Genomic DNA, 26,812 nt, shown 5'->3' with positions numbered 1-26,812 from the left:
TTAATCCCAGCATTTGGGAGACAGAGAAGGTTGGGCATCTGAGTTTGAGGTCAGCCTGGTCTACAATGTGAGTTCCAGGACAGACAGGGCTGTTGCACAGAGAAACCCTGTCTGGAAAAATACAAAAAAAAATATAATAATGGTAATGGGGAAATACACGCAACTATAAAAGTTTTGTTCATGGCCAAGTAACAAGTAATTTATTGGAAAAATCACATTTTACAGTGTTATGAGGAGACAAACCTCACTCCCATTTTGTGACTCAATATTGACAACTTGAGAATAACAGCACCAAGTAAAAACAAAATATAATGAAAGCCTGCCAAGGAGGGACATCTCAGCACTCTTTCCAGAGGTATGAGTTTAGTCACAAATTCATGGCCAATCTGGGCTACATAGGTAAGGAGATCTCTTGACTTTCAAGCTACCCTGGTCTACATAATAAGTTATAGGTCAAGCAGATACATAATGAGAGCCTATCTAAAAAAAAAAAAACCCACAAAAAAAACAACCAAACAAACTCACACAGTGGGGCATAGTGAAACAGAACTGTCCTCAGACCTTCAAGGGATGAGACATATCTTTAAGTGCTCCCAGGGTGTTGCCATGAAACAAGGGTAACCTAGCAACAGTCTCTAGGAAAAGACTTCAATCTGGATACAGACTCAAAAGGATGCCATTCTTGAATGGATTTTCATGTGTTGTTTCAGAGTCCCCTGCTGTCTGAAGGCCTTGTCACACTCCTTACATCTGTGAGGTCTTGAGTCGCTGTGGATGCTGAGATGGACATTGAGGTTGCCCTTGTGGTTGAAGCATTTCCCACAGTGCTCACACTCATAAGGCTTCTCCTTTGTGTGGATCCTAAGGTGACCCAGAAGGGTGGACTTGTGGGCAAACCTCTTGCTGCAGATGCTGCACACATAAGGCTTTTCACCCCTGTGGATGCGCTTGTGGACCCGAAGGTCTGAGGATTGCACAAACCCCTTGCTGCACACACTGCACTCAAAGGGTCTCTCTCCTGTGTGTGACCTCTGGTGGAGGATGAACTGAGACCTGTACAGGAAGCTCTTCTTGCATTCACTGCACACAAACTGAGCCTGGCCGGGGAGTCGATCAACAGGCTCCACAGGTCGTAGGGTAGGAAGCCCTAGCTGCCCATTTTCTGTCCTGTCCACACAGTGGGGGCCCTCCTTGACAAGGGGGAACCTTGTCTCCATTGGAACCAGAGAGACTCTGAAGATCTGTGTGTGCAGCTAAATTTCTTCTTTCCAGAACGTGGGTGAACGGTGTGACAGCATCTTTTGTGTCTTCCTGGGGCATCTTCACATCCTTTCCTCTGACAGAATCTGATGGAAGAATGTCCATGTACAACATTTAAAACATGAGAGTCCCTCTCAAGGATGGATTGCATTTATTTACTTGATTAAGGAGGGGAGTGGCACCCTATGAATGTGGAGGTCAGAGGACAACTTTTGGGTTGGTTCTGTCCTGTAACCAACCATGAGGGTCCTGAGATGGATCACAGGCAGTCAGCTGGAGGGCCAGTGCCTTTCCCCACTAAGACAACAACACTGGGTTTGGGATTTAGCTAAGTGGTAGTGCGCTTGCCTAGCAAGTGCAGGGCCCTCGGTTTGGTCCTCAGTGCCAGGGGTGTAAGGGACACACAACACTTATTAAAGATCATCCCAATCATACCAGACTCATTAGATCTAAACTCTGGTGTTGGATGGGGACATCCCATCAACATCCCAAGCCTGAGAGCTTAGCCTGTAGAATGCTCTGGAAGGCTAGTGACAGAGGGGGTAGGAGTGGGTGGTCAGCTTCCTCCCACCAGGAGAGTGTGCTGGGCAAGGGGTAGTAAGTCCCCAGTCAGTTCCCACCTCAAAGTGAACAAAACCGTGTGTGGGCTGAGGGTCCTGAGGTGTCAACACAGAGGCCTCCTCCCTGTCCTGTGCTGAATCACTCCCCAGGCTCTGCTCAGGTCTTGGGTCATCCTGTTCTCTGCTCTCAGGAACTGTTTCTAGCAAAACTTCCTCTATTTTGACAGGGGACAGTGAAGAATTATGGGTATGTGTTCGTTCAATGGAGAGGTGGATAATAGACATCTGTCTCTACTTCATTTGGCCCACTCACTTTCTCCCCGAGTTGTAGGAATGTTCACACTTCCATGACCTACTCCCATACCCCACATAAACCAATGCTCTCCTCTGACTTGTAAGTCTGTCATGAACGAGAAGCCACCACATCTCTGCACCTCATACTGGTTGCTATTTTAATCCTCTATGCACGATCTTCTCTGCCCTCGAATCTAAAAGCAAAATGCCTCTCAACCTTGGTGCTATTAAGATTTGGGCTAATGAGGTTAGAGGAGGGACAGCTCAGAGGTTAAGAACAGCAGCTGCTTTTGCAGAGGACCTGGGTTTGAGTCTCAGCACCCACAAGGAGGCTCACAGCCATCGGTAACCCCAGTTCCTCAGGTGATGATGGGGAGGGATATGATGCCTTTTTACTTCTGCAGGCACCAGGCACACATGTGGGGTCAGATACACACACAAGCAAAATACCCACACTATAAAAACAGGACAACTGTAAAATAAATGGGAGTTGAATGATTATTTCTGATGGGGGGAGGGTCTCCTCTGCTATATATTGTGGACTTCCAAGTGACAGCGACTGCATACTGTTAAAACTCTTAGCAGCCAGGTGTGATGTTGAACACTTTTCATCCCAGGGCTTGTGAGGGAGAGGCAGGCAGATGTGTGAGTTGGAGGCCAGCCTGGTCTACACAGTTCTGGGACATCCAGGGCTATTTAGAGACACCCTGTCTAAAGATCATATGATCTGGTAAGATTCTCAGATGCAGAGTTGGGGAGGCCGAGAACAGGGCAGAGTGTTTCAGAGAGGACGCCCCTGTAGTCATGAGCTCACACAGCTGGAGCTGCCTGCACATGCCTTCACAGTATCTCTGCAGACATCATTCCAGCCTGGAGGGAGAGGCCATCGGGAGTCGCCACCCTAACCAAGGAGCTATGCAGAGTGGATGGCTTCTGGGGAGGTGGACGCTACTCTGGTGAGAGCCTCCACACCGAGGAACCATATGGATCATACAAACTAGATTTAGGGGTGGTATTGTTATTGTTATTATTATTACTGTTGTTGTTATTATTATTTTTATCGAGACAGGGTTTCTCTGTGTAGCTTTGCGCCTTTACTTGAACTCACTCGGTAGCCCAGGCTGGCCTTGAACACACAGAGACCCACCTGCCTCCGCCTCCCCAGTGCTGGGATTAAAGGCATGCACCACCACTGCCAGGCAGTATTATTTTTAATAGGAACAGAAGTTTGGAGACTGGGGACCTGCTATGGGTCTGGGAGAGGTTAGAGGGAAGAGTGGACAGTGAAGAGAAACTTCCTTACAGCTTCTGGCCTCACTCTGGACCTGAGAGACTCTGCAGGAGGACGGACCCCCTTCCTTCCCCTCACTGTGGCTTCCTCAGCTCACACCCAGTCAGACGTGGTTATCCAACTAGGTTTTTTCTCTTTGCTTCTTCACTGGTATATGGTACTAGGGCTTTGTGCAGGCAAGCACTCTGTGGCAGAGCCACAAGCCCTCTCCTCACTGGTAGATTCTAGGCCTGTGTTCTACCTCTGGCCTCTCTGTCGGCCCTTTAAAATATTTTCAGTTTGAAAAAGGTCTTGCCTATTTGCCCAGGCTGTCCCTGATCAAAATGGTGTGTAACCAAGACTAGCCTGACACCTGATACCTTAGCCTTCGGAATGCCTTCCAGTTTAGGATAACACTGTGTTTTATCAGTTTTATTTTTATGCTGGTCTCACACATTTATTGTTGGAGAGAAAGTCTTACTATGAATCCTTAGCTGGCCTTGAACTCAGAGGCACTGCCAGATTCTGCCTCCTGAGAGCTAGGACTAAAGGCTTGCAGCAATCTACCTGATCCTTCCTTCACACTTTCCTTTAAAAGAGTATTTATTTACTTATTTATCTATTTATTTTATATCCCTACTAGAGTTTCCCCCCACCTGCTCTCCTACCTCCCCCGACTCCTTCTCCCCTTTATTAAGAAAGGGCAGACCTCCCATGGATATAGACAAAGAATGCAATATCACCTTGACTGAGCCCCTCCCCATGTATTCAGGCTGGCTAGGCAACCTAGTAGGAGGAATAGCATCCCAAATGTCAGTAAAAGTCAGAGACAGCCCCTGCTCCCACTGCACAGAGTCCCACAAGAAGACCAAGCTACATAACTGTCACACATATGCAGAGAGCCTAAGCAGTCCCATGAAGCTTGCAGCCAACATGACTGAAAAAAAATGTCAATGCAATCATGCCTAACGATATTCTGCTATACTCTTAGGTTGATAGCTGTCCCAAGTGTCATCAGAGAGGCTTTCTCCATACTCAATGCTAAGCTTTAATGCAGACAGGCAGATGGACCTTCATTCTGCACAACAACGTCAAACCCAGGGGGTGTACATCTAGTCTGCAACCCCAACCCCAACCTTAACCACATCTCTCAAATAACTCTGGTCTTCTAGTTCTCCCAAATCCCCCCAGAGATACTGTCACTCACTCACCTGCCTGGTGCATGGCTCTTCAGTTTCGGATGGGATCCCCAGCATTGTGTTGGGCTTGTCTCTGTTCAGAGGCTTCTGGGACAATTCCACAGCATCCTTTTGATCCTCCTTGGCTTCTGCCTTCTCAACAATGGGATCCTGAAGGAGGTACAATTGTCCTTGGGAGTGGATTATGGACTGTGGGGGAAAGGGAACAGGATGAGACCCTGGGTAAGAGCCTGGACATACCTCCCACAGCACTATTCCTGGGCTGACAAGCAGTCCAGCCTTACTTATTTGCAAATCTGTGTTCCTGGACTTAGATTGGCCCACAAGGTCATACTCAGGTACACAGTGAACTGAGGACCAGTCTGGGCTACTTTAGACTCTGTCACAAAAAACAAGGAGTAAGGTGGGGGCTGGAAAGATGGCTCAGAGATTAAGAGCACTGACTGCTCTTCCAGAGGGCTCAGGTTCAATCCCCAGCACCCACCAGGTGGTGGCTCAGAACTGTCTGTAACTTCAATTCCTAGGGGAGCAGATGCCCTCTTCTGTCCTGCAAGAGCACCAGATACATGTCGTAGACAGGATACTCATATTGAAAAAAAAAAAAAAAAGACAAAAGGAAACAAAATAAAACACCAAAATAACAAGGCACTCTGCACTCTGACTCAAGATGAGCCTGTTAGCTTACAGTGTTTTTGATCTGCACAATTCCTTGGCTTCTAAGCCAAGTGTCTGGGCCACATTCACAAAGACAAAACAAGCCCATAAAGGTCCCCAGATATTGCCATTTATCACAGAGCAAAACTTTCCTCTTAAGAGCCACTGACTAAGGGCAGGACCCTCAGTGGGTTCTGCTTCCCGATCCCCACAGCAACAAGGCTGTCCTTTCCCTCAGCCCACAGCTGAGGCCCTGCTTACCCAATGTTGTGGTTTCCCGCCATCCCTCAGCATCTTCTCTAACTCTTTGCAGCTCTTCACTCCACTCTCCTTCACTAAGGCCTGCAGTTCTGGAGGCATGGAGATCAGGAACTGCTCCAACACCAGCTGATCCAGGATCTCCTCCTTGCTATTCAGGTCTGGTCTCAGCCACTGATAGCATAACTCAGAGATCCTCTTCAGATCCTGGATGGGGTCTGACTGCTCTGAGGGGCTGAAAGCTCTGAACTTCAAGTGCCAAACCTCAGGGCTGTAGTCTTCTTTTTCTGAATTCCTGTCCTCGGGTATAGGTGATGGTGTCTGCTCTGATGGGAGGTTGTATGGAGGCAGGTTGGTAGCCATGTCTGCTGGGATTTTTTTCGTCTATGACAAGTTGGAATTCTATAAAATGACTCCTGTATCAACAGACCTACTTCTGTAGGCACAAGGATGGGCTCGGTGTTGGTCCAGAAGCCTGGGAGGCAAGAAGGAACCAGATCAGTTTAACTCTGGTGCCTCCTAAATGTCATCATGCCTCATAATGTAGCCTCCCCACACCAACACAATGGGATTGTTTAATAAAGCAGAAATTAATCCATTCTATGGATCTATGATATGGTTCAGGGGTACAGGTGTCTCCAGCCAAGCCCAATGACCCCAGCTAAATCCCCTGGACCTACACAGTGAAAGGAGAGTACCAGCTCTGACAAGCTGTCATCTGGTCTCCATGTGTGAGACCTGGCACCTACCCCATCTCCAAAGATAATTTTCAAAAAGTCAATTACTCTAGTCCAGCTGTGTATGATGGAACATCTCTAATACAAGGGAGAGGTGGAGCCTGAAGCTTGCCATAATTTTGAAACCACCCTCGAATACCAAGTCTAAAAGACGTGAGGGCTACAAGAGACTCACTCTCAGAATCAAAGAACATGAAAGAACATGGCCCACACCTTTAATCCCTATACTCCAGAGGCAGAGGCAGGAGGATCTCTGAGTTTGAGAACAGCCTGGTCTACACAGAGAAACTCTGACTCTTTTTTTTTTCCTGGAGCTAAGGACTGACCCCAGGGCCTTGTGCTTGCTAGGCAAGCGCTCTACCACTGAGCTAAATCCCCAATCTCTGAAACCCTGTCTCAAAAAACAAAAACAATGAACAAAACATGGGTATGGTGGCTCAATCCATAATGCCAGCACTGGAGATGCTAAAAGAGTATTGTTTGAAGCTAGCCTGGGCTACAGAGCAAAATTCAGTTTCAGAAAACAAAAACAAATATATAGAAATTCACTCCTCCTAGTCTTCCAGCTCCTTGTTCCTACACATGCTGGCTTTTATGAATCAATGGTTCCTGATCTCATCTCCAAATTAACCCCGATGGGATCGTTTCCACCATCTGCACATAGACGTAACAGTATTCTTTTTTGTTGTTGTTTTTTCCAGACAGGGTCTCTGTGTAGACCTGGCTGTCCTGGAACTTGCTCTGTTGACCAGGGAGGCCCCCGACTCAGAGAGATCTGCCTGCCTCCACCTCCCAAGTGCTGGGATTAAAGGTGGGAGCCACCACACCTGCAGTCCCAGGATTTGGAGGTGGAGGCAGGCAGATCTGTCAGTCCATGACCAGCCAGAGCTATGCAGTGGGACAATGTCTAAAAACAACCAACCAAAAAGCAAGAAGAAGCAGAGTTGGTTCATTTTGGGGAAAAGTCAAGGCACTTGGTATTTGAGGGCACTAATCTATAATGTTTTCAAGAAACAAAAAACATTTTTAAAATAAGAAAACCTGTGGGTTTCATGGCTCAAAAGGAAGCCTTAATTTTTTCCTTGTTACTTAACATTTGAATAAAGTAGGGCAAAGCATAGCTCAACACAGAACATAATGTGGCTTATAGTCCACTAACCCCATAGACAATCTAAACAAAGGAATGAACTAGCAAGTATGGAACCCTGGCTGCTCTTCTAGATAAGAGTTCAGTTCCCAGCTTACACATTTACGAACTCACAGAATTTCTGCTGGATGTGGTGACTCACTTCCCAGGGAGGCAGAGGCAGGCAGATCTCTGTGAGCCAGCCTGGTCTACATACTGATTTACAGATCAGCCAGGATATATAGTGAAGCTAAACTAAATACCCATACAAAATTATTAAATAAATAAACTTAGTCATTTGAAAACTTAGTACAAAAGTTTGAGAGAAAAAATAATTGAAGCTAGGTTAGTGGTGCACACCTTTAACCCACAAGTTTGAGGCCAGCCTGGTCTACAGATCAGGTTTCAGTACCTCCATAACTGCACAGAAATCCTGTTTTAACATAAAATCAAAGCAAATCAAAGAACAAGAAAAATGCGTGTAGTGGCTGGAATCTGTGAAAGATGAGGCCAACATGCTCTCTGTAGACACCTCAAATTCAGAGATCTGCATGCAACTGACTCCAGAGTGCTGGGATTAAAGTTGTGGACCACTATGCTTGGCCAAAAAAGAAAAAAAAAAGGAGAAGAAAAAGAAAAAAATTAATGACTTTAAATTTTATGTTTTTGGATGTTTTATATGCATGTTACACTCTGGACCACATCTGTGCCTAGTGCACAGGACTTGGTGGCCTTGGAGCTGTGGGCAATTGTGAGTCTTTGGGCACTAGAAATGAAATCTGAGTTCTCTAGAAGAGCAGTGGATGCTCTTAATTGCTGAGCTATGGCCACAGCACACAAAATGGTTCTTGAGAAAGGGTCTCTCTGTGGAGCTCTGGCTGGACTCCAACTCACAAAGATCTTTCTTTCTCTGTGTCCCTAGTACCTGGTCTAATTCTTTATTTTGATAATTAAAATGATAATTTGAAATAAAACACAGTTAATAGCAGGCTAGCCAGTATGGTGTATGCCGCCTGTAATCTCAGCCCTCGGGAGGCATTGACGGAAAGGTCTGAGAGTTCAAGGCCAGCTTGGAATACATAGGAAAACCAGTCCTGTCAGAGACAGAGAGACAGTGACAAAATGAGATTACAATGTTGGAGATGTAGTTCAGTTGGTAGAGTGCTTGCCTGGCATCTTGAGACCTTGGGTCATGACCTCAGCACTGCAGAAATAAAGTTAAAAACAAACAAACAAGCCCAGCGGTGGTGGCTCACGCCTTTAATCCCAGCACTCGGGAGGCAGAGGCAGTCGGATCTCTGTGAGTTCGAGGCCAGCCTGGTCTACAGAGTGAGATCCAGAAAGGTGCAAAAACTACACAAAGAAACCCTGTCACAAAAAACAGGTCACAGCTCCAAAGGCTGGGGTGGAAGGGTAAAGGTCCAGGTCAATCTGGAACTAGACCCCATTTGAAAAGAAAAATCAATAAATGAACAAATTCCAGCAGGCAACCGCTAGACCCAGCAATGAGAAGGTCAAGGGATACAGACCCGAGCTAAGTGGAATCTGCCCTTGGAGTCTGCAAAAGCATCGTGGTGATTACCAGGAGCCGGACACCGAGGAAGAAAGATGTTCAACAAAGGACACAGGAGGAGTTTAGGTACCTGGGGGTCCTTCTGTTGGTTTGCTGTGAACGCCTCACCTTGTGGCCCTGTACAGCGGGGAATTCGGCATGGCATCCTCCTGCCTCAGTTTCCTAGTGTGGCATTGCAGGTACTTCATACCCAGATAAATCGTGCAGCAGCCAATTTCTGTCCCCATCTGAACACACAGCCTCGCTAAACCCAACTTCTTCCCTGGTTCACTTACCTCTAGGTTCCTGTCTTCGTGCCTGCAGCAGCCTTGAGTCTTCTGAGATCTCTCTGTAAAGTGCCTGGAGCTCTAGGATCATGGATTTTATAACGAATCCACGGAACTGACTTCCGCTTGCTCATCTTCTCGGTGATTGGCTGGAGCCTTTAGACACCATTATAGATGTCATTTCACACATCCTGAGATTAAATTACAAGTTAACCCTGGGAATGCCACAGGGAAGGGATCAACTTATTAAACTACTCGGGTGTGGTCCTGAAGGACTGTGATAGGAGCTAGTGAGAAGATGAGGCAGGAGGATCATAAAGTCAAGGTTTGCCTGGCCTCCTGGGTTAGTGTACGGCCAGCATAGGAAATTTGGTGAGATCATGTCTCAACCTTAACATGAATCAATTAATAATTTGATTAGCCTTAGCTGGGGATGCATTTCAGACTTCAGAGAGCTTGCCTTAGCATTGTCTGTTCTAACACTGGATAAAACTGGGTGTGGCCGGGCAGCAGTGGTGGCTCACGCCTCTAATCCCAGCTCTCAGGAGGCAGAGCCAGAAGGATCTCTGTGAGTTTGATGCCAGCCTGGTCTACAGAACAAGATCCAGGACAGACATCAAAACTACACAGAGAAAGCCTGTCTCAAAAAAGCCAAAACAACAACAATAACAACAACAACCAAACCAAAAACCGGTGTGTGTGACACACAGTATAATCCCAGGGAGGAAGGTCACAAATTTAATACAGTTTTGGGCCAGCCTGTGCTACAAGACACCTTTTTTAAAAAACAAATAAGATCTTGGGACATCCAATCATGTGTCTCAGTGGCAAAGGATTTGCCAAGTATAGTGAGGTTCTGCCTAGTTCAATCTCTAAAGGATAATAGTGTAGATTTGGTGCCCGTCAACTGAAGAATGGATTAAGAAAATGTGGCACATATACACAATGGAGTACTACTCAGCAGAGAAAAACAATGACAGCATGAAATTTGAAGGCAAATGGATAGAACTAGAGAATATCATCCTGAGTGAGGTAACCCAGACTCAGAAAGACAAACATGGTATGTACTCACTCATAAGTGGATACTAGATATAAAGCAAAGAAAATCAGACTGCAACCCACAGATCCAGGGAGGCTATATAGAAGGGAGGACCCTAGGATGACTGTGGCTTATAATAAGTTTCGGTTTTACTCAATTCCTGGGCAAGCCTCAATCAAACATTTCACCATTAGGATAAGAATTTATACTGTATCAAGCTGATAATAGAAAAATAAATAAAAAAGAAAAAATAGGGTAGATCTGGGACATGATAGAGCAAGGAATAGAAGGAATATGATCAAAATATGTTGTGTGCATATGTGCAATTTGTAAAACATTAATGAAAATATGTTCAAAAATGATGAATTACTTAGATGTGGTGGCACACATCTTTAATAACAGCACTCAGAAGGCATAGAAGGGTGGATCTCTGCAAAGTGCAGACCAGCCTGGTCTACACAGCAAGTTCCATGGTATCCAGGGCTGCATAAAGAGATTCTGTCTCAGATGGGAGGTCCTGGCTCATGCTTTTAATCTCAGAACCTTGTATGCAAAGGCAGGAAGATCTCTGTAAGTTCAAGGCCAGCCTGGTCTGCAGAGAAAATTCTAGGACAGCCAGACCTATTACACAGAAAAACCCTGTCAAAACTAAACAAAACAAACATGAAGAGGCCCTCGGTCAAAAATAATAAATAAAGAATAAATATTAATAAAGTAAAACAAATGAGTAGGAATGCCAGTTCTCTGGTCATGAACTAGGTCTTCATGCTCCTGCCATCACGATAATGGACTAAACCTCTGACATTGTGAGCCAGCTCCCAATTCAATGCCTTCTTATGGTGTCTTTTCTCAGCAGTAGAACACTAAGTCACTTGCCTTTTGTTTTGTTTTGTTTTTCTCCTGTGGCTTTGTTTTACTGTAAATGTGTCTTAAAATGGTTTATTTTGGAAAAAAAATTTCTTTTAAAAATTTCATGGTATTGGGGATTTAGCTCAGTGGTAGAGTGCTTGCCTAGCAAGCACAAGGCTTTGCATTCTGTCCTCAGCTATGGAAAAATAAAAGGAAAAAGAAAAAATTTTTCATTTTATTGTCTTACTTTATTTTGTGCGTAGGATGGGGTAAGGGAAGGTGTGCCAAATGGGCATTTGGACACATGACAACTTTCAGGATCTGGTTCCCACCAAAGGAGTCCTGGGAATCCAACTCAGGTCATTGTTTGCAGCATGCTCCTTTACACACTGGGCATATAAATGGCCATAAATTTCTGTCTCTGTCTCTGTCTCTAAAAAGATTTTTCTTTATTTCATGCATATCAGTTGTTTTTTTTCCAAATATCTACCAGTAGAACTGGAGTTAAAGGTGGTTGTAAGACATCATGTGTGTGCTGAGACATAAACCAGGGTCCTCTGGAAGAACAGCCAGTGATCTTAACCTCTTGACCATTGCTCCAGCCCCAGACATAAATATTTCTAAGAACGGATTTAGAAAACCAGAGATCTGCTCCTTTGAGGATATTGAAATTTTGGAGAAACCAGAGAGGGTGTGGAGGCTCAGCACCCCTGTATTTTGTCCTATCCATCTCTTCCGTGCATCCTCTGTAATATCCTTTTGTTTTGTTTTTCAAGACATGGTTTCTCTGTGTAGCTCTGGCTGTCCTGGAACTTGCTCTGTAGACCAGGCTGGCCTTGAACTCACAGAGATCCAACTGCCTCTGTCTCCTGAGTGCTGGGATTAAAACACACCCTCCCCGCCCCCCGCCCCCCGCCCCCCCCCCCCCCCCCCCCCCGCCCCCGGACTGCTTGGCTATGATATCCATTTTAACAAGCCAGTTTGGTTTAAGGAAATGCTCAACATCTTTAGTCCTCACAGAAAAAAAACAAATCAAAACAACTCTGAGATACCACCTTACCTGTCAGAAGGGCTGTGATCAAAAACACTGACGACAGTCTATGTTGGAGAGCCTGCAGAGCAAGGGGAACACTCCTGCACTCTTGGTTGGAATGCAAACTGGTACAGCCACTGTGGAAATCAGTATGGTGGTTTCTCAGAAAATTGGGAATCGATCTACCTCAAGACCCAGCCATACCACTCTTGGGCATGTACCCAAGGAATGCTCAATCATACCACAAAGATACAAGCTCAACTATGTTCACAGCAGCATTATTCAGAATAGCCAGAACCTGGAATCAACCTAGAACTGCCCTTCAACTGAAGAATGGATCATGAAAATGTGGCACATATCCACAAAGGAGTACTACTCAGCAGAGAAAAACAATGACAGCATGAAATTTGAAAGGAAATGCTTGGAACTAGAAACTATCATCCTGAGTGAGGTAGCCCAGACTCAGAAGGACAAACATGGTATGTACTCACTCATAGGGGGATACTAGCTATAAAGCAAAGACAGTCAGACTGCAACCCACAGATCCAGGGAGGCTACATAGCAGGGGGGACCCTAGGATGACTGTGGCTTATAAGAAGTTTTGGTTTTCCCAATCACTGGGCATGCTGTAGTGAAACATTTCGCTACTGGGAAAAGAATTTGTACTGTATCAGGCTGATGAAAGGATATGGGGGCTGTACTTTCTGGATGGGAGGCTAGAAAGAGGAAGATGAATAGGAATCTCACTTCCACAACTTAAAGAAAACATAGGGCTCTGAACAGATGAAGATAGGTTTCTTCTGTATCCCAGAATCTAATCAATATTTACATGTTTTATTCAGCTCTCATTTGGCTTAAAGGGGCTTATTGGGAAATGTAATTATTTTCACTATTTTCTACAGAGAAAATTTTTTCCAGTTTCAAATAACCCTGGACTTTGAAATTAAAAACTGTTTTTTGTTAAAAAAAAAAAACCCAAAAAACAAAAACAGAAAACAACCCGTCTGTGCGTTTCCCTAATGACTTTGAGTCACTGTACAAGTTGAGATCCCAAGGAGGAAATGGTATATTTTCTAGATTAAATAGGTATAATTTTAGATAAATGGTCTTCAGAAACTTCAAAGACCTACAGAATATAGCATCTAAAATGCTTTGAAATTTAAAACCTTTCATGGCAGTGAGACACTCTGCTCTGGGTTGTATCAATTTATGTCAGAGATAATGGGCATTGAAGAAACTCCTTATGGAGTTTTATTTCACTGTGGCAAGGCTAGCCACTGGGCCAAAGAGCTGCTCTTGCCTTTGACTGCTGTGCTGACTGGACATGCAGGACACACAGGAAAAAAGACTGTTGAACTTTCCAGAAAAGGCAGGACGTTCCTAAAATATCAACTTCACAGAAGACACTACCAGACATTCTGCAGGACACAGGGGAAAGCATCTGATGAATTTTGCCAAAATTAGGCAAGAAGTCCAAAATTCCTGATTCATAGAAAATTCTCCCAGACACTCTAAATCTACAGGCTGAAGATGGATGCCCCAACATTGCAGAGAAACTTTGGGTGACTGTCCAGGCATCCAAATGTCTCTGTTCTTAGATAATATTATATCCTTCTGGGTCTCTGATGAAGTTGAAGACTTAATAACTATAGTTGCAGCTTTCTTTAGATATAATAGAAAGTAAATTATGTACAAGGTTTTGGATTCACTAAGATAGGATAGATGATGCATTATTTTCTCTGAAGTTGCTAAATACAATCGCACTGAATAATGCAAATGTAATTCTAACTTGATAATTGTTTCTGTTGTATATAATTTTAGCATGTTAAAGTTAAAGCCTTTATTTTTTATTTTTTTAATTTTCATTTCTTTATTTATTATGTATGCAGTGTTCTGCCTGTACATATTCCTGCACTGCAAGCCAGAAGAGGGCACCAGAACACATGATCAATGGTTGTGAGCCACCATGTTGTTCCTGGGAATTGAACTCAGGACCTCTGGAAGAGCTGTCAGTGTTCTTAACCTCTGAGCCATCTTTCCAGCCCCACCTTTATTTTTATTTAGACAAAAAGAAAGACATGTTGTAGAATATTATTTTAAGGTGTGTTACTTTTGTTTAAGTTGCAATTGTTTAACTGTGAAGTGGTGTTACTGTGCCGTGTAAAACACCTGATCGTCTAATAAAAAGCAAAACAGCCAATAATGAGGCAGGAGAAGGATAAATGTGGCTGGCATACAGAGAGAATATATGGAAAGAGAAATCTGGAAGAGGAGAGTTCTAGGAGCCAGAGAAGGAAGAGGACGCCAGGGGACAGACACCCAGCTACACAGCCAGCCACAGAGTAAGAGTAAGGTATACAGAAGTAAGAAAAGGAAAAAGACCAGAGGAAAAAGATAGATGTAATAAGTTAAGGAAAGTTGGCAAGAAACAAGCCAAGCAAAGGCCTGGCATTGATAATTAAGAATAAGCCCATGTGTGATTTGCTTTGGGGCTGGGTGCCCCACACAAAGAGCCAAAACAATCAAACATTTTGCTCAAATTCTTCACTCATTTGATTTGAATTTAGAGTAAACTGACTTGCTTAACATTTAAGGGCAAATTGAGTGGTTCACAATTTAAAGTACCCTCCTTAAATATGTGACTAGGGGCTGGAGAGATGGTTCAGTTGTTAAGAACACTGGCTGCTTTTGCAGAGGACCCAGGTGGGTTTGGATCCCAGCACCCACATAAGGGCTCCCAACACTTATTAACTAGAGTCACAGGACATGCAGCACACTTACCTGACCCCCTCTGGTACCAGCCACACATTGTATGCAAGCAAAGCACCCATAAATATTCTAAAAATCTGTGAGAATCCAGGAGGTAGTGTAACATTCTTTAATCTCAGGATTTGAGAGGCAGAGACCAGCCTGGTCTACAAAGCTCATCCCAGAACAGCTAAAGGCTGCTGCACAGAGAAACCCTGTCTTGAAAAATCATTTTATAAAAAATAAGGGGTTGGGGACTTAGCTCAGTGGTAGAACGCTTGCTTAGCAAGTTCAAGGCCCTGGGCTCGGTGCTCAGCTCCAAAATAATAATAATAATAGTAGTAGTAGTAGTAGTAGTAGTAGTAGTAGTAGTAGTAGTAGTAGTAATAATAATAATAATAATAATAATAATAATGTAATAATGGTAATGGGGACATACACACAACTATAAAAATGTTGTCCTTGGCCAGATACCAAGTAATTTATTGGAAAATCACATTTTACAGTTTATGAGGAGACAAACATCACTCCCATTTTGTGACTCAATATTGACAACTTGAGAATAACAGCACCAAGTAAAAACAAAATATAATGAAAGTCTTCCAAGGAGGGGCATCTCAACACTCTGAGCACAGGTAGGAATCCGGTTCCAAGTTCATGGCCAATATAGACTGCATAGATAAGTGGGACTCTTGAGTTTCAAACTAGCCTGGTCTACATAGTGGGTTTCTAGGACAGATAGTGACACATAGTGAGATCCTGTCTCAAACACACACACAAACACACACACACACACACACACACACACCCCAGTGGGGCATAGTGAAACACAATTGTCCTCAGACCTTCAAGGGATGAGACACTCTTTTAGTGCTCCCAGGGTGTTGCCACGTAACAAGGGTAACCTAGCAACAGTATCTCCAGGAAAAGACTTCAATCTGGATATAGACTCATGAGGATGCCATTCTTGAATGCATTTTCATGTGTCGTTTCAGAGTCCCCTGCTGTCTGAAGGCCTTGTCACACTCCTTACAACTGTGAGGTCTTGAGTCGCTGTGGATCCGGAGATGGATATTGAGGTTGCCCATGTGGCTGAAGCATTTCCCATAGTGCTTACACTCGTATTGCCGGCAAGATGATGAACAGGCTCCACAGGTCGTAGGGTAGGAAGCCCTAGCTGCCCATCTTCTGTCCTGTCCACACAGGAGGCCCCTCCTTGACAAGGGGGAACCTTTTCTCCATTGGAACTAGAGAGTCTCTGAAGATCTGTGTGTGCAGCTAAATCTCTTCTTTCCAGAACGTGAGTGAACGGTGTGACAGCATCTATATTTGTATCTTCCTGGGGCATCTTCACATCCTTTCCTCTGACAGAATCTGATGGAAGGATGTCCACATACAACATTTAAAACATGAGAGTCCCTCTCAAAAATGGATTGCATTTATTTACTTGATTATGGAAGGAGGTGGGACCCTAAGAATGTGGAGGTCGGCCGGGCGGTGGTGGCGCACGCCTTTAATCCCAGCACTCGGGAGGCAGAGCCAGGCGGATCTCTGTGAGTTCGAGGCCAGCCTGGACTACCAAGTGAGTTCCAGGAAAGGCGCAAAGCTACACAGAGAAACCCTGACTCGAAAAACCAAAAAAAAAAAACAAAAAACAAAAAAAAAAAACCAAAAGAATGTGGAGGTCAAAGGACAACTTTTGGGTTGGCTCTCTGTCACCAGGAGGGTCCTGAGATGGATCACAGGCAGTCAGCTCGAGGGCCAGTGCCTTTCCCCACTTAGACACTCAACACTTATTAAAGATCATCCCAATCATACCAGACTCATTAGATCTAGATTCTGGTGTTGGCTGGGGACATCCCATCAACATCCCAAGCCTGAGAGCTCAGCCTGTAGAATGCTCTGGAAGGCTAGTGACAGAGGGGGTGAGAGTGGGTGGTCAGCTTCCTCCCACAGGGAAGGGAGTGCTGGGCAAGGGGATGTGAGTCCTCAGTAAGTTTCCACCTTGAACTCACCAGGACCCTTTGTTGCTGAGGGTCCTGAGGTATCAATAGGGAAGTCCAAGCCCTTCAGGGAGTCACTCCCTAGACTCTGCTCAGGTCTCAGGTCATCCTGTTCTCTGATCTCGGGAGCCATATAAACAAAACTTCTTTCTTTATAGGCGACAGTGAAGAATTATTGGTGTGTGTTTGTTCAGTGGAGAGGTGGAGCATAGAAACTTGTCTCTGCTTGATCTGGGCCACTCAATTTTCTCCACTGTTCCTAATTCTATGACCCACTCCACTACCCTACACAAACCAATATTCTCCTCTTATTTGTATTCTCATTGACATGGAGCCGGCATACCTCTACAGGTCATATTGGTTGCTATTTAATTCTCTATGCACGATCTTTCCTGCCCTCGACGCTACATGCAAAATGACTCTCAATTGGGCACTATAGCTGACCCATGTTCCTGGGAGCTCACAGGCTCTAGACTGTTAGCTAAGAAGCCTGCTTGGGACTGACCTAGACCCTCTGCATGTGGGTGACAGTTGTGTAGCTTGATCTGTTTATGGGGACTCTGGCAGTGGGACCAGGATCTGTCCCTGGTGCATGAGATGGCTTTTTGGAACCTATTCTCTATGTTGAGATTCTTCGCTCAACTTTGATGCAGGAGGAAGAGCATGGTCCTGCCTTGATATGCTATGCTTTGTTAACTCCCAGGGGAGCACTTACCCTTTTGAGGAGTGGCTGAGGTGGGGTAGAAAGGAGGTGGGAAGAGGGTACAGGAGGAGTAGGGAGGGGAAACTGTGGTTGGTATGTAAAAAGAAATTTAAAAATTTAGTATAAAAATGATTTGGGGTTAGTGAGGCTAGAAGAGGGATGGCTCAGAGGTTAAGAACATCGGCTGATTTGCAGAGGACCCCATGGATCCTCAGCACCCACAAGGAGGCTCTCAACCATCTGTAACCTGCACTCTACTGATGGTAGGGGGGGTCTGATGCCTATTCACTTCTGTAGGCAGCAGGCACATGTGTGGTGTCACATACACACACAAGCAAAATACAAATACCTATAAAAGTAGGAAACTTTAAAAAAATGGAAGTTGAATGATTACTTCTGATGGGAGGAGGGTCTCCTCTGCTCCATATTGTGACTTTTTTTTTTTTATTAATTTATTTTGCAATACAATTCAGTTCTACATATCAGCCACGGATTCCCTTGTTCTCCCCCCTCCCATCCCCCTCACCTTCCCCCCAACCCCCCCCCCCCATTCCCATCTCCTCCAGGGCAAAGCCTTCCCCACAGACTGAGGTCAACCTGGTAGACTCAGTCCAGGTAGGTCTAGTCCCCTCCTCCCAGGCCGAGCCAAACAATCCTGCATAGGCCCAGGTTTCAAACAGCCAACTCATGCAATGAGCACAAGATCTGGTCCCACTGCCTGGATGCCTCCCAAACAGATCAAGCCAATCAACTGTCTCATCCATTCAGAGGGCCTGATCCAGTGGGGACCCCTCAGCCATTGGTTCATAGTTCATGTGTTTCCATTCATTTGGCTATTTGTCCCTGTGCTTTATCCAACCTTGGTCTCAACAATTCTCGCTCATATAAACCCTCCTCATTCTCGCTAATTGGACTCCCAGAGATCCACCCGGGGCCTAGTCATGGATCTCTGCATCCAGATCCCTCAGTAGTTGGATGAGGTTTCTAGCACAACAATTAGGGTGTTTGGCCATCCCATCACCAGAGTAGGTCAGTTCGGGCTGTCTCTCGACCACTGCCAGCAGTCTGTTGTGTGGGTATCTTTGTGGATTTCTGTGGGCCTCTCTAGCACTTTGCTTCTTCCTATTCTCATGTGGTCTTTATTTACCATGGTCTCCTATTCCTTGTTCTCCCTCTCTGTTGTTGATCCAGCTGGGATCTCCCAGAAATGGGCTATAGAGCTAAACAGAGAATTCTCAACAGAGGAAACTCAAATGGCCGAAAGACATTTAAGGAACTGCTCACCATCCCTAATCATCAGGGAAATGCAAATCAAAACAACTCTGAGATACCACCTTACGCCTGTCAGAATGGCTAAGATCAAAAACACTGAAGACACCTTATGCTGGAGAGGATGTGGAGCTAGGGGAACTCTCCTCCACTGCTGGTGGGAATGCAAGCTTGTACAACCACTTTGGAAATCAATATGGCGCTTTCTTAGAAAATTGGGAATCAATCTCCCCCAAGATCCAGCTATACCACTCTTGGGCATATACCCAAGAAATGCTCAACCACACCATAAGAGCACTTGTTCAGTTATGTTCATATCAGCATTGTTTGTAATAGCCAGAACATGGAAACAACCCAGATGCCCTTCAACTGAAGAATGGATAAACAAAATGTGGTACATATACACAATGGAATACTACTCAGCAGAGAAAAACAATGGCATCATGAGGTTTACAGACAAATGGATGGATCTAGAAAAAATCATCCTGAGTGAGGTAACCCAGACTCAGAAAGACAAACATGGTATGTACTCACTCATAGCAAGATACTAGACATGAAACAAGGATGACTTGTCTGCTACTCACATCACCAGGGAGGCTACCTGGAAAACAGGACCCCAAGAAAGACACAGGGATCACCCAATGACAGAGAAATGGAATGAGATCTACATGAACAGCCTGGACATGAGTGGGGGTAATGAAAGGCGAGGGTTGAGGGAAAGAGAGCTTGGGGGAGCGGGAGATCCCATATTGTGACTTTTAAGTGACAGAGACTGCACACTGTGAAAACTTAGAGCAGCCAGGTGTGGCTTTGCATAACAACTTTGATCCCAGCACTCAAGATGGCAGAGACAGGTGGGTCTCTGAGTCCAAGGCCAGCCTGGTAAGTTCCAGGACAGTCGGAACTATGTGGAGAGACTGTCTCTTAAATGGAAAAATATAGGTTTACATTTCAAGCCACCTGATCCATGTAGGTTAACAGGGCTAAAACACCTCTAGTGGATGTGGTCCCACTCCATTAATTTCAGCATTTGGAAGGTAAAGGCAGGATTATCACAAGTTCAAGACCAACCTCCCCCACGTGGCTAATTGAAGACCAGCCTGAGTTACTGGGCACTCTGCTTGGAACAAAACAAAACCTCAAGCATCACCCCAGAAGTCAGACTGCCCTAGGAGGAGACCAGTCCTTCAAACTTTAGAGGGCCTGGGAATCAAACTCACATCATCAGGCTGGGCAGCAAGTGCCTTAACCACTGAGCCATTTCTTCAGCACATTCTCCACTCTGAAGTTATTATTGATTGTCAATGTTTTGGTGCCCAAGGAAACAAGATATCTTAGATCCCCTAGAGCTGGAGTTAAAGTCAACTGTGACCTGCCTGGAGAGGGTGCTGGGACTCAAACACTGGTCCTCAGAGGAGCAGCAAGTGTTCCTAAGAGCTGAGCCATCTCTCTAGTCCTCTCCACACTCTTCATGATGAGTTTTAGTGGGAGAGATATGGGATGGTGAGCCTTTTTTCTCCAGCATCCCAGCATGTGATGCATCTCTGGCCAAAGGGTCTGAACCCAACCCTTACCAAATCTCCCATCTCTCCTCAGAGATAGTGTTAAACACTTACCTGATGGCAGACAGCTCAGTCCCTGGCAGGCTCTGTGGCTCTGGCTAGCCTGGCCACTGCTAGAATCTCCTCTGACAAGACTGCCACAAAATCATCCCAGACATCTGCCTTGGCTTTGGCCATTTCAAAACCAGAACCCCGTAGGAGGAATGTCTGTCCATGGGAGATTATGGACTGTGGGCATAAGGGAACAGGTGAGACCCCAGGAAAGACACTAGAGGTAGCTGTCAAAACTCCCCATCTCCAACCTGACATTCTATGAGATAATGACAAAGCATAGCATATTAAATTGTAGTAAGACTGGGCACCTCCCCATGTATTACCTTTCAACAAAGGGACCCAGTATGAGGAATAGGGGCTCAAACACCGGGAAAGGAGTCAGAGACAGCCCCTGCTCCTACTGCTAGCTGTCCACCTAGAAGACCAAACTACACTAATATCACACAAATGCAGAGAGCCTAGGTCAGTCCCATGCAGCCTGAAGCCAAAAGGACTGAGAAAACACATGTCAATGTAGTGATGTCTAATGACAATCTGCTGGAATCATAGATTAATACCTATTCCAAGTGTCATCATAGAGGTTTTCTCCATACTCAATGCTAAGCTTTTTTAATTTTTTTTAAATGTAGACTCTTTTTTTATTAATTTTATTTATTAAGTATACAGTATTCTGCCTGCATGTATGCCTGCAGGACAGAAGAGGGAGCAAGATCTCATTACCGAATTGAACCCAGGACCTCTGGAAGAACAGTCAGTGCTCTTCATCTCTGAGCCATCTCTCCAGCCCCAATGCTAAGCTGTAAAACAGACAGGTAGGTGGGACTTCATTCTGCAGACAATGTCAAAGCATGGGATGTCCATCTGTTGCTGGTATGTTCAACCCAAACCCTTACCAGATCGCTCAAAACTCCCAACTTCTAGTTGTTTCTCCCAACTCACCCCAGAAATAGTGTCACAGGCTCAACTGGCTGCTGGATGGCTCTTCAGTCTCTGCCAGGTTCTGGCCTGGCCTCTGTTATTTTTTTCGTTGTTGTTTCTTTGTTTATTTTGTTTTTTAAGAAAGGGTTTCTCTGGGAAGAGTCCTGGCTGTCTTTGAACTCACTCTGTAGACAAAGCTGACCTCGAACTGACAGAGATCCACCTGCCTCTGCCTACTGGGTGTTGGAATTAAAGGCATGGGCCACCACAGACTGGATGGCCTGGCTTCTGTTGAGAGGCTCCTCTCTCTCATTTCAGGGGTGCTCCTGGGACAATTCCACATCATCCCATTCATCCTCTGTGGCTTCAGCCTTACGACTTGAATCCCGAAGGAGATATAGTTGTCCGTGGGAGTGGATTATGGACTGTGGGGGAAAGGGAACAGGATGAGACCCTGGCTAAGACCCTGGATGTACCTCCCACAGCACTGCTCTGGGCTGATTCAGCAGCCCAGCTTGACTTATTTGCAAATCTGTCTTCCTGGACATAGATTGGCCCACAAGGTCATACTCAGGTACAGTGAACTGAGGACCAGTCTGGGCTACTTTAGACTCTGTCAGAAAAAACAAGGAGTGAGGTGGGGCCTGGAAAGATGGTTCAGAGATTAAGAGCACTGACTGCTCTTCCAGAGGGCTCAGGTTCAATCCCCAGCACCCACAAGGTGGTAGCTCAGAACTGTCTGTAACTCCAGCTCTAGGGAATCAGATGCCCTCTTCTGGCTTGCAAGAGCACCAGACACAGATTCAAGAAAAAAAAAAGACAAAAGGAAACAAAAATATAAAACCAAAATAACAAGGCACTCTGACTCAAGATGAGCCTGTTAGCTTACACTGTTTCTGATCTGCACAATTCCTTTGCTTCTAAGCAAAGTGTCTGGGCCACATTCACAAAGACAAAACAAGCCCATAAAGGTCCCCAGACATTGCCATTTATCTCTTGGGAAGCAAAATTCTCCTCTTAAGAGCCACTGACTAAGGGCAGGACCCTCAGTGGGTTCTGCTTCCCGATCCCCACAGCAACAAGGCTGTCCTTTCCCTCAGCCCACAGCTGAGGCTCTGCTTACCCAATGTTGTGGTTTCCCGCCATCCCTCAGCATCTTCTCTAACTCTGTGCAGCTCTTCACTCCGCTCTCCTTCACTAAGGCCTGCAGTTCTGGAGGCATGGAGATCAGGAACTGCTCCAACACCAGCTGATCCAGGATCTCCTCCTTGCTATTCAGGTCTGGTCTCAGCCACTGATAGCATAGTTCAGAGATCCTCTTCAGATCCTGGATGGGGTCCGACTGCTCTGAGGGGCTGAAAGTTCTGAACTTCAAGTGCCAAACCTCAGGGTTGTAGTCTTCTTTTTCTGAATTCCTGTCCTGGGATGTAGGTGATGGTGTCTGCTCTGATGGGAGGTTGTCTGGTGGCAGGTTGGTAGCCATGTCTGCTGGGAATATTCCCTTGGTCTCTGTCAAGTTGGAATTATATAAAATGACTCTAGTCTCAACAGACCTACTCCTTTATCCACAGGGATGGGCTTGGTGTTGGTCCAGAAGCCTGGGAGGCAAGGAGGAACCAGATCAGTTTAACTCTGCTGCCTCCCTAATTGTCAAAATTCCTTATAATATACCCTCTCTATAAACACACTGGGACTGTTTAGTAAAGCAGAAATTAATGCATTCTATGGATCTGTAAGATGGCTCAGGGGTACAGGTGTCTCCAGTCAAGTCCAATGACCCCAGCTATATCCCCTGGACCTACACAGTGGAAGGAGAGTACCAGCTCTGACAAGCTGTCATCTGGTCTCCTTGTGTGAGACCTGGCACCAACCCCATTCCCAAGACAGTTGAAAAAAAGGGCTGGAGAGATGGCTTAGAGGTTAAGAGCACTAGCTGTTCTTCCAGAGGTCCTGAGTTCAATTCCCAGCAACCACATGGTGGCTCACAGCCATCTGTAATGAGATCTGGTGCCCTCTTCTAGCCTGTAGGCATATATGCAGGCAGAACACTGTAGACATAATAAATTAAAAAAAAAAGGAGAGAGAGAGAAACTCTGCGGGGCAGTGGTGGCCCACGCCTTTAATCCCAGCACTCAGGAGTCAGACGCAGGTGGATCTTTGTGAGTTCAAGGCCAGCCTGGTCTACAGAGTGAGTTCCAGGAAAAGCACAAAGCTACACAGAGAAACCATGTCTCGAAAAACCAAAAAAAAAAAAAAAAGAATTACTCTAGTCCAGCTGTGTATGATGGAACATCTGTAATGCCAGCCAAGGGAGAGGTGGAGCCTGATGCTTGCCATAGTTTTAAAACCACTGTAGGCTACATATATAAATACCAAGTCTAAAAACGTTGAGGGCTACAAGAGACTCTCAAAATCAAAGAACATGCTGGGCAGTGGTGGCACACACCTTTAGTCCCTATTATGGAGGCAGAGGCAGGAGGATCTCTGAGGACAGCCTGATCTACATAGAGATACCTGTCTCAAAAAACAAAAACAAAGAACAAAACATATGGGTAAGGTGGCTCAACCCATAATCCCAGCACTGGAGATGCTAAAAGAGAAGGGTTGTTTGGAGCTAGCCTGGGCTACAGAGCAAAGTTCAGTTTCAGAACACAAAAACAAATGTATAGAAATTCACTCCTCCTAGTCTTCCAACTCTGTGTTCCTATACATGCTGGCTTTAAAGAATCAATGGTTCCTGATCTCATCTCCAAATGAGCACACATGGGATCATTTCCACCATGTGCACACAGAAGTAACAGTATTCTTTTTTTTGTTGTTTTTCTTTCTGTCAGGGTCTCTCTGTTTAACCCTGGCTGTCCTAGAACTTGCTCCCTAGACCAGGCTGGCTGGAACTCACAGAGATCTGCCTGCCTCCACCTCCAAGCGCTGGGATTAAAGGTGTGAGCCATGAACCACACCTTCCGTCCCAGGATTCTGGAGGCAGAGGAATGCAGTTCTGTCAGTCCCAGAGCAGCCAGAGCTATGCAGTGAGACCCTACCTAAAAAAAAAAAAACAAACAAACAAAAATCAGGGGAGAGGAAGAGGTGGTTAGGAACTCTGGCTGCTGTTTTAGATAAGAGTTCATTTCCTAGTTTACATCTTACAAACACACAGAATTTCTGCTGGGTGTGGTGATGCACACCTTTAATCTTAGGAAGACAAAACAGTCAAATCTGTGTGACCCAGCCTGGTCTACATCGTGAGTTCCAGATCAGTCAGGATATAGTGAGGCTATCTCTCTCTCAAAAAAAAACAAAAAAATCAAAAAAACCACAAACTGGAAAACAACAAAAACAACCAACCCAAAAAACCCAAACACAATTATTACACAAATGTATTAAATTAAAAACTTATTAATGTTTATCATTTATATGCTAATAAATTTTTAATTATAAGTCAGGTCTAAGTGACTTTATTACTTAAAATAGTCATTAGAAAATCAATATAAAAGGTTGAGAGAAAAAAATGTTTGTAGCCAGTTTTGTGGTGCACACCTTTAATCCCAGTTTGAGGCCAGCCTGGTCTACAGATCCAGTTGCAGGACAGCCAGAGCTACACAAAGTAACCCTGTCTCAAAACAAAACAAAACAAATCAAGAAACAAAAAAATATGGGTAGTGACTGGATACTGTGAAAGATGACCAGAGACCTGGCTGGTGTTGAATTCAGAGATCTGCACACATCTGACTCCACTATGCTTGGCCAAAAGAAAATAGAAAATAATTAAAACTTTAAATTTTCTGTGTTTGGATGTTTTATGTGATTGTTTGTCTCTGGATCACATTTGAGCCTAGAGCACAGGACTTGCAGGCCTTGGAGATGTACGTGATTGTGAGTCTCTGTGGGCACTAGAAATGAAATCTGGGTTCTCTAGAAGATCAGTGGGTGCTCCTAACTGCTGTGCAGCACACAGAATGGTTCTTGAGTCAGGGTCTCTCTGTGGAGCTCTGGCTGGACTCCAACTCACAGAGATCTGCCTTTCTGTGTGTTTCTAGTACCTGGTCTAATTCTTTATTTTAATAATTAAAAAGATAATTTAAAAATAAAAACAGTTAATAGCAGACTGGGCAGTATGTTGAATATGCCTGTAATCCCAGCACTCTGGGGGCAGAGACAGAAAGGTCGGAGTTCTAGGCCAGCTTGGGCTACATAGGAAGACAGAGAGACAGAGACAAAAAGAGATTGCAAGGTTGGAGATGTAGTTCAGTTGGTAGAGTGCTTGCCTGGCATCTTTGAGACCTTGGGTCATGTCCTCAGCACTGCAGAAATAAAGTTAAAAACAAACATCATCCCCCAACCCCTGCAATGGTGTTAAAAAAACCCTACTACTTTAATGTGTCTGGAGTTGGAACATTAACAGAGAACTATTTTCATCATTGATTTAAATGTGTTCCATAGTGGTTTGGATTTTGTTTTTCTTTTTGGTTTTGACACAGGATAGGGCTGTGCATCCCAAACTGACTTGAAACTCATTCCGTTGTCCGGGTTGACCTTTGAACTCTTAGCACTATCTGCTTTCATGTCTCCTGAGAACTGGGATTACAGGTAAGCGTGCCCGTATCCCTCCACAATGGATTTTTGTGTTCTTGGTTCCCACGGCTTGGTATAATTGTGTTAATTAAGAATAACTGCTGATGCCGGGACGTGGTGGCACACGCCTTTAATCCCAGCACTCGGGAGGCAGAGGCAGGCAGATCTCTGTGAGTTCGAGGCCAGCCTGGTCTACAGTGAGTTCCAGGAAAGGCTTCAAAAGCTACAGAGAAACCCTGTCTCAGAAAAAAAAAAGAAACAAAACAACAACAAAAAAAGGAATAACTGTGGAACCAGGGCGGTGTTGGCACATGCCTTTAATCCCAGTACTTGGAAGGCAGAGACAGAACAATCTCTTGAGAGTTTGAGGCCAGCATGGTGTACAGAGTGAGTTCCAGGACAGCCAGGGCTACACAGAGAACTCTGTCTGGTAAAACCATAAACAAACAAACAAATTCCAGCATGGAACCGTGTGACCCAACAATAGTGTCAAGAGATGCAGATTGGAGCAAGGTGGAATCCAGGCTTGGAATCTGCAAAGCATCATGGTGATTAGCAGGATTCAGGCACAAGAGAGAAAGGACATCAAAGGACACAGCAGAAGTTCAATGTACCTGGGGGTACTTCTGTTTGTTTGCTGTGAACTCCTCACCTTGCCGCCCTGAGTAGCAGCAGGGAACTCCTGCTCTGTATAGCATGGCATCCTCCTGCCTCATCTCTGTAGTGCAGAGTTGCAGGTACTTCATGCTCAGCTACATCTTGCAGCAGCTTCTTTTCTGCATATGAACACACAGCCTTGCTAACCCACCATCCTCCCTGGTTCACGTACCTTCCAGGTCCTGTCTTTGTGCCTGCATCAGCCTTG

The 26,812-nt window shown here is 45.1% G+C and overlaps 2 protein-coding genes across 2 annotated transcripts; both read right to left on the bottom strand.

Annotated features, from left to right (window-relative positions):
• Window positions 1–665: 665 nt before the first annotated feature.
• On the bottom strand, window positions 666–5,858 carry LOC128124159 (zinc finger and SCAN domain-containing protein 5B-like). The gene is given in 5 exon segments (XM_052760355.1): window positions 666–1,169; window positions 1,171–1,346; window positions 1,500–1,509; window positions 4,596–4,772; window positions 5,499–5,858. Coding segments are annotated over 5 exon segments (1,227 nt in total).
• A 6,904-nt stretch (window positions 5,859–12,762) lies between these two features.
• Window positions 12,763–22,858, bottom strand: LOC128124158 (zinc finger and SCAN domain-containing protein 5B-like). The gene is given in 6 exon segments (XM_052760353.1): window positions 12,763–12,834; window positions 15,984–16,240; window positions 16,882–17,015; window positions 21,414–21,467; window positions 21,649–21,800; window positions 22,499–22,858. Coding segments are annotated over 6 exon segments (1,029 nt in total).
• Window positions 22,859–26,812: the final 3,954 nt, after the last annotated feature.

The sequence above is a fragment of the Peromyscus californicus genome, unplaced genomic scaffold (genome assembly GCF_007827085.1).
Source record: "Peromyscus californicus insignis strain IS unplaced genomic scaffold, ASM782708v3 Scaffold_4__1_contigs__length_199733344, whole genome shotgun sequence".
NCBI classification, from domain to species: Eukaryota; Metazoa; Chordata; class Mammalia; order Rodentia; family Cricetidae; genus Peromyscus; species Peromyscus californicus.
The sequence above is the reverse complement of the archived record's forward strand: the minus strand, read 5'-3'. Positions and strand labels throughout refer to the sequence as shown.